At 54.8% G+C, this 15,389-nt stretch overlaps 1 protein-coding gene across 2 annotated transcripts in view; it reads left to right on the forward strand.

The window, feature by feature from the left end:
* CDH22 (cadherin 22) overlaps window positions 1-15,389 on the forward strand; it is a 73,674-nt gene that overhangs the window by 22,834 nt on the left and 35,451 nt on the right. For both annotated transcript variants that reach the window (XM_082065678.1, XM_082065679.1), the window contains exons 3-4: window positions 3,045-3,339; window positions 12,629-12,748. In XM_082065678.1, coding sequence (XP_081921804.1) covers window positions 3,045-3,339; window positions 12,629-12,748 — 415 coding nt within the window. The remainder of the gene's footprint in view (window positions 1-3,044; window positions 3,340-12,628; window positions 12,749-15,389) is intronic.

Here is a 15,389-nt window from a genome sequence, read left to right on the forward strand (position 1 = left end):
TGGCTCCCAGGTGTCGGGAGGATGCGATTTGCATGCTGATGAAGGCGCGCTGGCTGTCGGGGCCAGCCCGAGCTGCCCCAGGGAGCCTGAGCTCTCCCCAGGGAAACTGCCCTTGCAGGGCTGTCTGAGGGCCTCAGCTGTCTGGTCAGGAGTCTGGAGGAGGCTGCAAAATGGGCTTCTTGGCCAGGGTCCAGCTGGGATTTCAGTGATGATTTGTGTCCGTTTCAGCAGACGCTCCGAGCCGCGCTCCTCCGCTCCGTGCAGTTACAGGTAATTCACGGCTCCCTGGGGAGCGGCTGGAGGCGTCGGGCCGTGTCAGACCCCAGAGGCAGCCTTGCAACCACCTCCTCTCCAAAACAAGCCCAGGAACCTACAAGTAACTCATTTCACAGCCCCCTCCCACATCCTTCGCTGCATCACCCACCCCACTCACTTAAACGGCCTGTGCTGGAAACCGTTCCGTGTCGATATTGCACCCCAGGACTGGGAGAGGTTGGGGTGACCCCTGGGGTGGCCACGTGCTGGCCCCGGGGTTTGGGAGCCCCTTTGCACACGGAGCTCGTGGCCACCTGTGCTGTGGCTGGGACTTGCCCTCCCTGGAAGCCTCTTGCACACCTCCGCGTGCTTTCGAAGGGCCAGTACCACTTCCATAAAATCTGGGTTCTCTAGCTAATCCTTCTTCTGAACTGTAATTTCCCCTGAGGCCGCTGTCAGTTTGATGTGGATTTCTTTGGGTTTTTTAAATAGAATTATGGGGTCAGCACTAGTTACAAACTTCTGCATGTGGACAGATCTATTTTAGATAGAGGAGAGGATTAAAGGGAAAAAAGCAGATTTAATTAAGTTGCTAATATTTAAAGAAAATTGATGAACTTGGGCTTTATGAGTTGAAGCAAACAGAGTGTGCCTTTATTACGGGCTAGTTTTTATTTGATTTTCTTTCTTTTCTAGCCCCAGAGTAATTTTTTATTTGTGTATCTGTGCTTTCTGTTTAATTGCTTTTAATAAGGAATGTGCACCTCTGTTCACATTTAATTTTGATTTAATTATTAGTAAGTAGTTAATGCCTTCCTAAAATTCCTGGTTTGTAGCCTTATTTTCCTGTTTAACAAGCTGAACAGATGAGCCGTTTGTCCCCCTTCCAGCTGGGCCCGGCTGCTGCGGACACTGGTCCATGGCTGGGGGAGCGGAGTGTGGCCGGGGGGTCCATCTGCTTGGGGGGCAGCTCAGGGGGAGCTGCCGTGGGTCCTGGGGGTCCCGCGGGACTGTGCTGCTCCATGTGCTGTGACGAGCAGGGGGAGCATCCCTGGGCCTGGGGCAGCCCCGCTGGGGGGCTGTGGTCTGTGATCCAGCCCTCCCCCATTAGTTGTTGTTTAGTCAAGCAGCACAGATTTAGCTCTTTTAATCTTCCCTTGTAAATCAATCTCTACAGCCCCTTGAGCCCAGGCTCCGTTTTTCTTCCTAGCGTTCCAGTTTGCGGGGTTGCTGGTGTCTGCTCCCAGCAGTCAGTGATGAGCAAATATGTAAAGAGGATGTGCCGAGAGCTCAGCGTGGTTCTGGGAAGAGGTGCTGGGAGGTTTATATCTGGCCTAATTATTAATCACGAGCCTGGTGTTCAGCAGAAAAATGCAGGTTTCTGTTACCTGCGCTGTACAGACCTGGTGCTTTCTGAAAAGCTTCATCTCTGGCAGGGTAGTAGTGAACGTTTGGGAGACGATTACAGCTGGATGGGCAGCAAGCTCTCCAGCAGCCAGGGGAGGGCTGGGGGGGACAGGGACAGGGTGGGACGCCGTGCAGACCAGGGCCCAGCATCCCCACGGGCGCTTCCCGAGGGCTCTATGACTGAGCCGCCTTCCCGGGCAAGCCAACAACATGGGCAGTGATATGTGAGCGTTGCGTAAAATGCAGTGAATTGTCTAATGCGTGGGCCCCACACTCATGAAATAAATATATAAACTGTATCTAACAAGACAAATATAATGAAGGCATCATAAAAAAGAGGCAGCTCTGGTATAAATTCTTGCTGGTGGAGCTGTATGTCTGAAAGGTGGATTATAGAACTGCAGTTTGGAAGATTGAATGGCCCATAAACATTTTCATATTTCATTAGCCGATTAATGGACGGCTTTTTTCTCTTTTTTTGGAGGGGGGTGCAACTTTGCTGATTCTAAGCAGAAATTGTAGGAAGCAAATGAAAGCAGATGATGAAATCTTTCCGGGGGCCTGTCCCATTATGGATTGTCCCAATTAATGCCCGTGCTGCTCTCTGTCAAGATGCATTCTGCCTGTCCAGTTACTGTTAATAGATTTCTCATAAGTGGCTGAATTCTAAAAACCTCATAACTCAGTTTAATGCCACCAATAAAATTATCTCTGGACATCTGGCCTGGATTCCAGTCAGCTCCTGGTCTGTGGGGAGCTGCTGTTTACCCTTTCTTTTCCTAATTTCAAACACTGTCTTAATTAGAGAATGAAGCAGGGATTGGCTACAGAAGCATCTTCCCCAGGGTCTGTTTTTCATCCTGAACACAGGCCCAATTTGCCATGTTCTCTGGCAGGTTTGCTGTGGAGGGTGTGGTGGCCGGAGTAGAGCCGGTGGGTGCGGGTGGGCAGGTTTGGGGGGACAGATGCTGCAGGTACCTCCACATCCACCCTGCCTGGCCACGGTGATCCGCACTGGTGGGGTCCTGGGTCCTTGCGCACGGAGAAGCCTCTTTTTCTGGACTGCTGTTACCTTGTCCTTCCCTTTTCCAGCATCTCCTGACACCCGCAGCGGTGGGGTTTGTCCCTTGGTTTGCAGTGTGGGGCGGTACTGGCAGGATTTGTGATCTGCCAAGCGTATGGTGGCACAGGCAGGACTGAAGCTCCAGTTTGTTGGGCCTTCCTCCATGCACAGGTGTTGTTTGGTGCTCTGTGCTGCTCTCCAGTCCAGTGGTAGCAGAGGGGGCAGACGGGCACCGCACAGGGCTGGGGGCTCCACACCTGTGTGGTCTCTGCTGTGGGTGCCACAGTCTGCTCCCACCTTCTCCCTCTTTCCCTGGCAGATCCACTCGGACTCAGATGAGGGGGACGGCTCCATCAAGTACACTATCTCCGGGGAGGGCGCAGGGACTATCTTCCTCATCGATGAGATCACAGGTGACATCCATGCAACTGAGCGCCTGGACCGGGAGCAGAAAACCTTCTACACGCTGCGAGCTCAGGCCCGTGACCGGCAGACGGACCAGCTGCTGGAGCCCGAGTCGGAGTTCATCATCAAGGTGCAGGACATCAATGACAGCGAGCCGCGCTTCCTGGAGGGGCCCTACATCGGCAGCGTGGCTGAGCTGTCCCCCGTCGGTAGGTCTCCTGGGTGGGAGGAGGTGGGCTGGGAAACCTGCGCGCCTCGCCTGTCGAACCTTGCGCCTGCTGTACCCTGCAAATCCCAGGGATTCCAGCTGAGACCAGAGCTAGGGAGCCAAAACGGAAAAATAAATAAGGTGGCTTAAAGAAAACAAGTGAATAAATCCTCTGAGCTGATTGCCAGTCTGCGGCTGAGCGCTCAGTCTCAGCCCTAAGCCGTGCCCTGGAGACGGGTTGTGGCGGTGCCAGCTGCCCGCTGTGCACTTACCCTGGTTTTGCTCAGCTCCCCCAGCTCCCAAATGCTGGGGCAGGTGGGGGGACGGGCTGAGCCCTTGCATGCTGAGGGGCTCATGGCTGCCCGTGGTTCGGATTAGCCTGGGTGGGGTTTCTCCCTGGCTGCCTGTGCCCCAGGCCATGCTCTGTCTGCTGCTGTGCTGCTCTCTGGAGCAGCCGCCCCTTGCACGTCCCCGTGCAGCCCCGCCGAGCCCCTCTCACCGGGCTGCTGGATTTCCTCCGAGGTGCCAGCCGTTGTTGACTGAGATTGGGGAATTCGTGTAGCTTGTGACAGAAGTGTGGCTTCCCCGTGTTACTGTTAGCATGCCAGTTCCTTGCCACCAGCCATCTCTGAAGTCCTTTGGTGGTCAGCCTTGCTGAAGTGCTGAGGGCCAGGCTGGGGTGAGTGAGTGCCACCAGGCTTCGTGAGTCTGTCCCCTGAGATGGCAGAGGGAGGCAGAACTTCGCACTCACCTGAGCGTCAGGAGGGCCACAGGGTGTTGATGCATGAGCTGCAGTGTTGCTGCCTGTGCTCCCCAGCTGGGAGCAGCAGCTCCAGTCCCGGGAGAGTGACCAGGTCCCGGAATGTCACAACCTCCCTGTGCACGTCGGACTCTTCTCCCCATTGACCAGCCAGAGCACGTAGCAGGCTGTGTGTGCCGGCATGCACTGCGGGCAGGGAGCTGTACATCACTGTTCTCCAAAGGCTGCATCAAGGTATGAGAGACCAGCTGATATCAAAGACAGGGCAGGTCCCCAACGCTGTCAGCACGGGGGAGAGCGCCAGTGCCAGAGCTGCGAGGGGGAGCAGCCCTGGGGAGCGGGGCTGAGCCGCGCAAGGGGCTCGGCAGGTCGGGCGAAACGCCGGGTCCTGCTGTGCTTGTGCAGGAGGGTTTGGCTGAAGAGATGTCGTGACAGCAGAGTGCAGGGGATGGTGCTGGGGTCTGTGTTGCCCTGGGACAGAGCCCTGGCTCTCCATGGTCAATGTGCAGCGAGACTGGTGCATGGCCTCCTGCAGGTACAGATGTGCAGGAATTGCCCACAGCAGAGGAGATGCTGCTGCCTGGATTTCTGTTGATGTATGGAGAACAAGGTCTCCTGAGGCATCCCAAGCTCTCCTTCCTCTGCCATTTACCTGCACAAATCCTTTCCCGAGTCGGAGAGTTGACCCCTTGAACGACAGCCATGTGCTCCTGGCGAAATGAAAGACAGCATGTGGGCAGCAAAGCAGGAGGCATCCTCTTCCCAAAGGGAAGAAAGAAATTAAATTAATCTGTTTTGCTTGAACAACATTTAAAAAGGAAGGAATTCTCAACTCTGAGTATTAGACAAGGATCCCAGTTCTTTGAAAATCACTAACAATTATGGAGCTGCCTGATCAGACTGATGTGAACAAGGCATATCAAAGGAGACAGTTTCTATGCGAAATTGGAGATCAGAGGGAGAAAGAAACACGGTTTCACAACATGAAAGGAGGCGATTCCTGCAAATTAAAATACTCAGAAGTTAAAAGTGAAGAGGAGTGTTGTGAACGGTGTAGGCTGTGCTTCCAAGCTGCATGCTCAGAGATGGGAGCTGGAGCCAGGAGCCTGTTGTGCTCACCAGAGTGTCGGAGCTCCTCTGCACCAGCCTGGCCCTGGAGATGGGCCAAAGGACAGGATGGGCACATCCCGTGAAAGCATAAACAAGCCTGAGAAGCAGCTTTCTCCCCAGCCCTCTGGGCTTCAGCAGCTGCTCTGCTCCTCCACTGCGGGCCTGGTGTGGACACAGAGGGAGATGGGGTCGGTCATGGACCTGGGGTGTGAAGTTCAGCTCCAGCTGCTGTATGAAGGGCTAAGGAAGCAGGACACAGGATGCTGTGTGGGCCAGGAAGGTAAAGTTCAGGACTTTCTTATGGAAAATACCCTGCCAGGCCTGTTCGTGTGGGAGTGCTCCTTCTGTGGCATCAAGGCCTGGTGCTGCTGTGATCATCGCTTTTTTGTGGTTGGTATTGGTAGCGATGTTTGCTGTCTCTGAGTGGGACGGATCATCTCCCCTAGACCTGAGGGGTGAATGGGGAGCACACCTGGCTTTCCTGAGTGTGGGTGGAGGTGACCCCCACGCTGGCCAGGGAGGAGCTGGGAGGCTGGGCAGTTTGGGGAGAGCTTGGGTTGGCCAGTAATACATTGAGATCAAGGTCAGAGCCTGGGAGCTGCTGGTGAACATGCCTGTTCTCTGCTCCATTTGAGTGCAGGTGTTTTCCTGGATCCCCATGGTTCCTGGCTCAGCTGTGCTCTGCTGGGGAAGCGCTGGGATGGGGCTGCCCCAGGGCCACTCTGCAGCTTGGAGCTCGTCCACAGGGAGCTTTTCATTCCCCGGCTCTGTTGCTCCAATAGCTTTTGCTTTGTGGCCCAGCCTGAAAAGTGCAGATGATCCCTTCCTCCTCTCTTGTTCCTGCCTTCCCAGACCTCCCCAGGGTTTGTGCTGGGGGCTGCCCAACTGGGTGGTTTTTCTCGTCACTCATGGCAGCTGCAGCTCCCCATTCCCTGCCAAGAGCATCGTCCCAGCTCCCAGGGGTGGGGACCTTCCTGGGGCGTAGAGAGGAATAAAACAAATACAGTCAGATCTGCTCTGTGACAGCAGGAGTGGATCAAAGGACATTATTTGCATAATGAAGGAGTACTAATTGGGAGGGAAAGTCATTTGATTTCCTAGTGTCTAAGAGGGAATAACAAATGAGAGAACTGCACAAACCCACCGAGTGGCTGGCAGTGCTCTCAGCACACCTGCCCCTGGCTCTGCGCTGGGCCAGGGCACCACACTGCGGTACGTTCGGCACACACGCTGCTGGAGGCTGTGAGACCGAGTCAGGGTGGACTAAAGGCCTCTTTGTTTCAGGATTTTGTCTTGGCAGTGGCCAAAGGTGATGCTTGCGGAGAAGGAGGAACAGCACACACAGCACGTGTGGTGCTCCTCTTAATATTCTCCCTGTCAGCAACTGGTTTTGCTTGGGGATTTCTTCAACTGTGGGTGATTTCCGTGAGTTTAGTCAGCTTCACTGTCTGTCTTCCATTAACTCATCCAGGCTCACTGTAAACCTCTGCAAAGGGAAAGGAAAGGGGTTGCTGTTGCTGTCTGACAGATCAAAAATGGCAGATGCAAGATGGTCAGGAAGGTAAGGCCAGAGTCGGGGGTTTGCAAGGGGCAGAGGTGGTGCCTGGGGCTGCCCCCAGCCCGTGGATCTGGGCTGAGCATGATGTGCCCTGCCTTTGGATAAGTCAGTGTTTTCTACACACAGAGCATGGGCTGGCACTGAGCTCCTGCACTGGAGGAAGCACATCCAGGTGGGAGCTGACCCAGCAGTTACCTGGGCTCCCTTGGCATGGCAGGACCAGCTGCAAGAGCAGGTTTCAAATAATGTATCTCTATAAACCTCATCTGGCCTGGGGCTGCTGGGCCATCAGGAAGAGATTGTGCAGCTGCTGGGGAGCATTTTGCAGACAGCAGCGTGTGGAGCCATGGAATGAACGCTGCTGTTGGGGTGCAGGGGAGGCAGGTCTGAGCGGGTGCTGGCAGGAGGGGCAGAGGGCTCAGCCTGGCAGAGCGAGCAGGGCTGGTCCTGCCCCAGGACTGGCCGCAGTCGCTGCAGGCGATGTACCGGGTCCCCTGGGCTGAGAGCAGCAGGGGCTGGTGCTGCTCCCTGGGAGCATTTTGCTGCCTGCCCAGCGCCCGCGGGCTGGCCCAGGAGCCGGCTGTCTGCAGGACCGGCTGAGCTGCACCCAGCCGCAGCCCCACCGCTGCCCTGCCACCTCGGGAAGGAACTGCGGGTGAAGAGCTTGCGGGCTGCTCTGTGCCGCGCCTGGGAACCCCAGTGCTGACCACTCCAAAATCCTGAGCTGAGCAGAGCCCAGTACCAAAGGAAGAGACCTGCAGCTGCAGGAGGAGGTTGGATGGGAGCCAGCCAACTGCCAGGGAACTGCAGGAGCTTCACCTTGTAACAGGAGATGCTAAAATTAGCTGTGTTTTGGGCTCCCTTCCTGAGCTCCCTGGGGTCTGCTTACCAGCTGTCTGCCGCACACAGGCATGAGCCCAGTGCGCGCTGCCTCCTGCAAGGCCACTCGTTGGTTGTGCAGAGCAGGTGTTGCAGCCCAGAGCTCGTTTCTGGACTGTTTGAGGAGCATGCAGAGCCTGGAGTGAGGGACATGCTAGGAAAAGCGCATCCTTTCCTCAGAACATCACTCTTCCCTTGGCGCATTTTAGTCTCCTTATTTCTCTGTGTAGCACAAAGTCCAGATTAGAGATGATATGGCTGTACAGACTGAAACTTGGGGTCAAGCTCTGAGTCTAGCACAAAGCTGGCTGAATGCAGAAGTGATTATTGTGAGGAGAAATTATTTAATCTCCACACTGGAAGCACAGAAAAATACTTCATTTAACATGCAGCCAGAACACTTGAAGGCAGTCTGATCTTTTCTTTTCTTGATAGAAAGTGCTCAAGACACTTGTGTGCAGCTGGCAGCTGCTGGGGCTGCCCTGCCTGCTGGTCTGCAGCGAGGCTGCCCCTTCCCCTTCCTCGCTGCACTCTTGCTCGTGGTACAAGCTCTGATCCCACTGCCCCAGACATCTGAGCATCCGCTGCACCCTCTTGTCCTGTCTGCATGTGCTGAGGTCTGCAGGGAACCTGGGTCCCCTTAAGTTAATGCTTTGGTTTGTTCCCCAAGACTCTGTATCTTGCTGCTTGGTGCCAGGGGTTGGGGTGCCTTGCACAATGGGTTTCTCTGGCCAGACACCCCAAAGGATGTTTCCACAGTTGTATATTTGAGCAATTCCACCACAGCCATATTAGGTCCCTTGGACTTGGCCTGTGGGGTGGGAGGGCTCTGCAGTGAATCTCCTCTGGGTCAGATTTGCCTTCCTACCAAGTCAGGATGTTCCTGAGATTGCAAGAAATTCACTTTTGCTCCAGTGATTTTTAAGCTTCTCAGGTTTATTTTCTTCCCTGATGTCCTGCCTGCTTGTTCCTGGGGTGCATCAGCCATTACATGTATTGTGGGAAGATGAAAGCTGTAAACTGCATTGTTTATAAAATCTCAGCTGCACCGCATCCCCTCAGCAACCAGGTTGCTGAGATGAAGTGCTGTGCGCTGGCATCAGCCCAGGGCCTGTGGCTTTGCATGACAAAGCGCTGCTCTCAGGCTCCTTTGTGTTCTGCAGGGCTGAAGGGACCGTGTGCTGCCCTGGAGCTGCTCAGAGCTGCACAGAAAGGTGCTCTGAAGCTCGGCAGAGCTGTCCCTGGGCACAGTGTGAGCCGAGGGTGGGGGCTGAGCCCCAGAGCTGCTCTGGAGAGCGGCTGCAGGCTCCTGCCCGCACCAGGGCCAAGGCTGCCGTGCGGAGGGGCAGTTGGATTTAGCAAATGTTGGCTTTCCCTGCTGTTTATCTCTCTGCAGGCCTGGAGCCTGGCCGTCGTCTGTCCCTGGGGAAGTGACGGGTCCTGTTGGCTTGCTTGTGGATTCAGCGTGGACCCTCTTTGCTCTTGGATGTGTTTGGAGTTTGCCTGTCGACATCTGTTTTAGCTAAATGTGTCTGAAGTGAGTGGCATAGTAAGTGCTCTGGAGCCATTGACCCTCTGTGTGCAGGCGGGTGGCACCTCCCGAATCGCTGTAACTGGCCCCAGAGGCCCTGGGTGCCGTGGTGGCGATTCTGGGACAGGTCTGCGTTAGTGTTTCAAAGGTGCTCAGCAGAGCCCTGTCTGTCCGAGCTGGGGCTGTGCCGTGGCGGCCAGGCCAGCCCAAGCATGGCTCTGCTGTGCAGGCTGGTCCGCAGCGGGATGGGGCTGCGGGCAAAGGGCCCCAATGACCCTGGGGCATCGCCTGGCGCTGGCAGCCCCGCTCTGCTGCTGATCCTGGATCCCTGCTGGGATTAATCTCCCAGGTGTGCAGAGTCCAGGGCTGGCTGGTCCCTGGCAGGTGTCCAGGACGGCTTGGGGGGAGCAGTCCCGGCAGGGCTGGTGCAGCCGCAGGGCGGCTGGTGGCCAGGGCTCTGTTCCCCGCGGCGCAGGGTCCGCTGGGCACTCTGCGGCCCCAGAGCAGCTGTGGGGAGGGTTGATCTGGGAGTCAGGGTTTGATCTGCTGTGCCAGATTGCACCTTTGCAGCAAGCAAGAGATGGGCTCTGACTCATTAATTTTTATGTAAAATGTTTGGTTTCCTCTAGTTCTGTGGGGTGAGCTGGCCAGGGATGAACTGAGGTCTTTATCTCTTTTTCGTGTCTAATTATCTCTCTGGATATGAGTTCAGGCTTCCTGGTTATGGGAGGTGGGTTATACAGTACATGATGGATGTTTAGATTTTATTTATTGTATTTTTTACTGCTAAGGCACATGCCGGAAAACTAAATAAAAGTCATACATGCTGTACGTGCTGGGAGGAGTGCTGTGCTTGTAGAACAGGCAGTAATACCCAGAGCAGCGTAGGGTAGGAGCCAGTGTTCCTGGGCTTGTCTCTGCAGGAAGGAGGGGACCTTTGTTCTTGAGATTAAAAGAGAGCAGGAGGGAAGGATGGAAAAGGGATAAGAGGGGGTTAAGGAAGGATACTGGAAAGTTGGACTCCTAGATTCCTGATATCTTATAGGTGACCTTGAGCAGGCTGCATTGCATCTTCACAGACTGGGAGTCCAGGCACAAAGTGCGGCTGATGTTCCCCACCTGCCTGTTGTTGCTCAGCTGCCAGTGAGATGCTCTGAGGGCAGCTGCAGGGGGACAGAGCCCTCGTCACCTTCAGAGCTGCTGGCTTCAGCCGAGGGGCAGAACGCCCGATCCTGCTGCCTCCGAGCGAAGGTGCCTTGCTGCTGCGCTCCCCGTGCACGGGTTATGCCTGTGGTGGCGATGGTGCTGAAGGTGCAGATGCTGCTGTGACACCGGCCATGGACTCGGCTGGTTGCTGCCAGGCTGGGCACAGGAGAGCCCGACCTGTTGCCAGAGGCAGGTGCTGCTTTTTGTGTTCTCAGGCTTGGGCACCTCCAGCGTCCCTAGCAGGGCGTCTGTGCTGCAGCTGGGAGAGGGGTGCTGAGAGACCCCAGGGCCATGGACGTGCAGGTGCTGGTGTGGGGTGAGCTGCCTTGGTCACACCTGGTGAAAGTTGTGTGATGGCAGCGGGGGAGGCGGCAGGACAGAGCCTTTCAAGGAAAGGCAGCAACAGTATTTCTTACACAGTTGTTTGCAAGGCAGAGAGCTAGTGTTGCTGTGGTGTAATCTGGACATGCCTGCCAGGGATGCACCATAGCTTCACTGGAGACAGCAAAGCATAAATAAGTTGACTCGAACTAGCTTGTTGCTGAAGACTGATGAGGGGGATTCTCATGTTATCAGCAGAGCAACAGCTCTGAGAAGATGCCAGGGAGAATGAAAAGGGACTATAGTAACTGCTCATTTTCTCCAGTGAACACCCTTTGCAGGATGTCAGAAGTGAACTGTACTAGGGTAAGCTAGTGCATCCCAGCTGCTTGCAGCAGCATTGCTGTCTCCTCCGTCTTGTCTGCAAGCTGTGAGCTTGTGATCTCCTGACAGGGGAAGAGGAAGGCATGAGGGACTGGAGCTTCTCATTCTCCACCTGGATGGTTCCAACTCCATTTCTGCCCACTGCGATGTGAGAACAGAGGCTGCTTCTGATTTGGGGGGGTGTGTACTTCTGGTGTTTGGGAATGTAATGGGTCTAGACTCAGATGCTGATAGTTAGTAGTAAGCCTGGTTCTGTTATTCTATCCAAGACCAGCCTGCGAGATTGTCTTTGCAGCAGATGGATGGATGGATGGACTGTGGAACAGAAGGGTTTCTGGACCGGAGTGTGGTACCTCTAGTCCTCAGCTGGTGGCACAGCGGCCCTGAGGGCTGCGGGAGGCAGAGCAGTGCTGCTGGGCGCAGCAGGGTCAGCTGGGAAATGCCCCTTCCTGGCCCCTGCAGTTCAGGCTGGTCTTGTGCCCTGGAGTCACCTCTGAACTAAAATCCACCTTCTAAGTGCAGTCATTGTTCGTGAATCTGTTATAAATTACTGGCTTCTCTGCCAGCCTTGGCAGTACCTTGCAGCAGGGAGTTCCCCAGTTGGTTTGATTTTTCCTATGAGCAGCTCAGGGCTCTTCTACCCATCCTGCATCTCATCCCACCAGAGAGCAGACTGGTGCAGTGCTTGACCTCCAGGGCAGGGATGCTCGAGCCTGGTGCTACAGACAGAACTGGGTGGCCTGTCCTCACAGGTCTGCAGTCGCAGCATCTCCTTTCTCAGAGGTGTTTGTAGGTAGGATTAGGCTTCCCCTCCTTCCTCTCTTCTGCTGATTCTGTAGATCTCAGCCCCTTTGCTCCTGGCCCCATTCTCATGTCCTGGGTCCTGCTTTTGTCAAATTGAACATGATGTCAAATTATAGCCATCACAGGGACAGCTGGAGTCAAGCACCCAGTTTAATGAGGCAGCGTTGAAAATCAATAACTTAATTGCAGACATTTGATGGACTTTTATCCAATTTATAGTCCTCTTGCCCTGCTACGTGTAGAGCATGAGGACATGGTGCTGTGTCTGGCTCTGGGCAAGCAAAAGCCTTTCCTCTCCCATGGCTGTTGTCCCTTTGCAGGTATGCCTGTGGCAGAGCTCTGGTCCTGCAGGCTGGGTCAGGCCGTGCCTGGGAGGTCACTGTGGTGCTCAGTGACAGGAAGGGGCAGCTGTGGTGATAACATCTTGTCCTCAGCTCCTTCTCAGATGGTTCTGCAGAAATATGCTGGGGGAAAAGCTCCCAGCTATTCATAGCAGTGGCCTCCTGGAGACCAGGTCCTGCCTGGACAGCAGCCCCGTGGTGGCCCAAGGTCCGGTCCCTCCTGCTGCTCTGCGATGATGCTGCATTTGCACCCAGCTGTTCCCATTTCCATCAGCAAGTGTGGGTGATCAGTGCTGGCCCCTGCTTTCCTGTTCTGCCAGCCCCAGGCCCTGAGCTTTGCTTTGCTCTTCTCGCCTCCTCCCTGACGTTTTGTTTTCCTCCTTGTCGCTGCTGCAGGCACCTCTGTGATGCAGGTGATGGCATCCGATGCTGATGACCCCACGTACGGGAGCAGTGCCCGGGTAGTCTACAGCGTGCTAGAGGGCGAGCAGCATTTCACTGTGGACAGTAAAACAGGTGAGCAGCACCCAGCTGGGCTGGGGTGTCGGGGACCAGACCGTGGCTGTGCGTTTGGCATCTCCCCGGTGCATGGTTGTGTGCAGCAGGCCTGCACCTCTGTGCTGGCAGCAGCGCAGGAGCAGCCGTGCTGCGGGCAGTGTCAGGGGCCGGGAGGAAGCTTGGCGGCTCTGCAGGCTGCTGCACAGCTCACGGCAGTGCCCGCAGCGAGAGCCGCAGCTGCCGGCCCCACGCGCTCTGCCCAGTGCCGGCGTTCACCCACAGGCACGTCAGATCTGGGTGTGAAAGGTTTAAGTACTACCAGAGGGGCCTTACCAAAGGCTGCATTGTTATCACCAGAGCTTTGATTAAAGGTAACGCTTTAAACTAAGGATCGGTTTATAAATGTTCTATTAATATTTAATGAAAGAACAGTAGAAGCTCATCCATTCCTTAATAACTTATAATAGAGCCTGTTGTAAAATGCCTCTGTAATAAATCCCTAGCAGATGATGCTGTGACATACTGGCTAGAGTAGACCATAACCAGGAGATGTTTGGGTATATATTCTCCTTGACTCCCAGGAGTGTGACTCTCATTACCCGTAATGGGAGCCTTGCAAGCTTTCTAAGGAGGGAAGACACTCAAATGCTAATAAGAGGTATTTAAGGCACAAAGCATGCAGTAAAGTACCCACAGTTTAATGAAAAATTATCGAAGGACAAGCAGGCTGGATAGCTGCAGCTCCTGGGCAAGCTGGACATCAAAGTCCCTCCCACCCTCTTGCTGAACCGCAGTGACAGGCGCCGAGATCAGCCCCTGGACTGAAGTGCCAAGTGTCTGTCAGGCTGACCTGTCCCTGTGCTAAGAGTTATTTTCTAAGGCTGTTTTTATGTAAGTCAGAGTGAAATTTGTTTGGAGGCTGTGGAATAAGGAGGGTGTAAAGAAGGTGAGTGTGCCTGACCTCTGCACCTGTGTGAAGCCGTGCGCTTCCCGAAAACCAGTGCAGCACATGGGCCAGCCGGTCCCAGCCCTGTCCGTGCCCCCAGCCCTGTCCGTGCCCCCAGCCCTGTCCGTGCCCCCAGCCCTGTCCGTGCCCCCAGCCCTGGCTGCCGCTGCGGAAAGCTCAAATGTGCGTAGCTCCTAAGTACACCTGACAGCAGAGCTGGGGCACGGCTGGAAATGCCTTTGTCTGGATAGAGTCTGGTGCAGGGGGGACAGTACACAAGAGCAGCTTCACCCACTCCTGGCCCAGAGGCTGCTGCAGCCGGGCTTGCTTTGTTTTATTTGCTTTATTTTATTGTGGGGTGGGGGGGAGATAGACGAACAATGGCCTAAACACAGACAATTCAGGTGCATGTGAGATCCTGTTAATCTGAGACAGCTTTGTGTGTGTGTGTGAGCCCGGCTGCTAGAATGAAGAGGGACCACTGGGAGCAAAATGCACAAGCCAGGACGTGCAGAGGCTCAGCTTCCTACAACAACATTAATGCTCTGTATTAAGGCATAAACCAAAGTGTGCCCTGTGGGACTGCGGTGAGAATTAATGTCACTCTGGGAATCCAAGCTTCTTGATTCCTTGACTTTTTGCGTCTTAATTCTCAAGCTGGTTGTTTCATACACTGTGGGGGTTGATTTACTACTGTTCTACTTGCTTGTGATTCATAAAAGCAAAACTGCTGACAGTCTGCAGAAGAGTCCTCGGCCCCTCTTGAGCGTGTCTGTTTCCAGAAGATCTGACCGCTGCAGCAGGTTCTGGGCCCGACTCTGCTGATGTCTGAGCTGCAAATGGCCCCTGGGAGCCGCGGGGACGCGCTGTGCAGCAATCGGTGGTGCCACGTGCTGTGCGCCTTGCTGGCAGGTCCGGCCTGCAGGGACACGCTGCTGGGACAGCAGGGACAGGACGGATGGTGCTGAGGTGTGACATTGCTTCATCGTGTCCCTTTGGTTCTGGCCAGGAGCCAGCACATCCACCCAAGCAAACCCCATCCTGCTCCCACGCTGCAGCTGAACAGAGTTCTAGTGCTTCGCTTGGGAACTCTGGCCTGACGGCCCTGGGTGGCCCAGCTTCTGCCCTGAGCATGAGATTTAATTATCCGTAGCAGCAGCATAACTCTCAGAGCCACCACTGTTATTAATGGCCGTAAAAAGAACCATAAAAACCTGGCATGTTAGGTTTCTTATAATATATGGTAATGAAGAACAATTTGTTTTCCGCTTTTGGTTTTGACCTCCTCCTCCACCTTTTCTTGCAGGCCCCCATGTGCACCTGCTCCCTTCCATGCTGCCTGAGCCGTGACTCCTTCCAGCGCCGTTCTTCCTTGCCTGCACAACTAGCACTGTTCACACTGTTCTTCCTCCTTTCTGGTGCAGGTGTTGCATGTACAAGTGTGGTTTGCAGACTTGGGTACAGGACATGGACCATGTCTAGGCTGCTTCGCTGCTCTCCTGTTCTTGGATGTTACTGGCTGCAGTGTTCAGCTGGGATTCTGAATTTTATGGCCCTTTCAAGGCACATCCAAACCATCTGGATGCCATGCTCTGCCAAGTCCTTCCACTTGATAAGCCCTAAATTCCCAGGTGTCTTTTTGGAGGAGAATGAGCAACTAAATGGCCCCACAAAGCTGTGGTATCCACAAAGCTGTGGAGGATGATTCCAGTT

This window comes from Streptopelia decaocto (assembly GCF_964273445.1).
Source record: "Streptopelia decaocto genome assembly, chromosome: 14".
Classification (NCBI taxonomy): Eukaryota; Metazoa; Chordata; class Aves; order Columbiformes; family Columbidae; genus Streptopelia; species Streptopelia decaocto.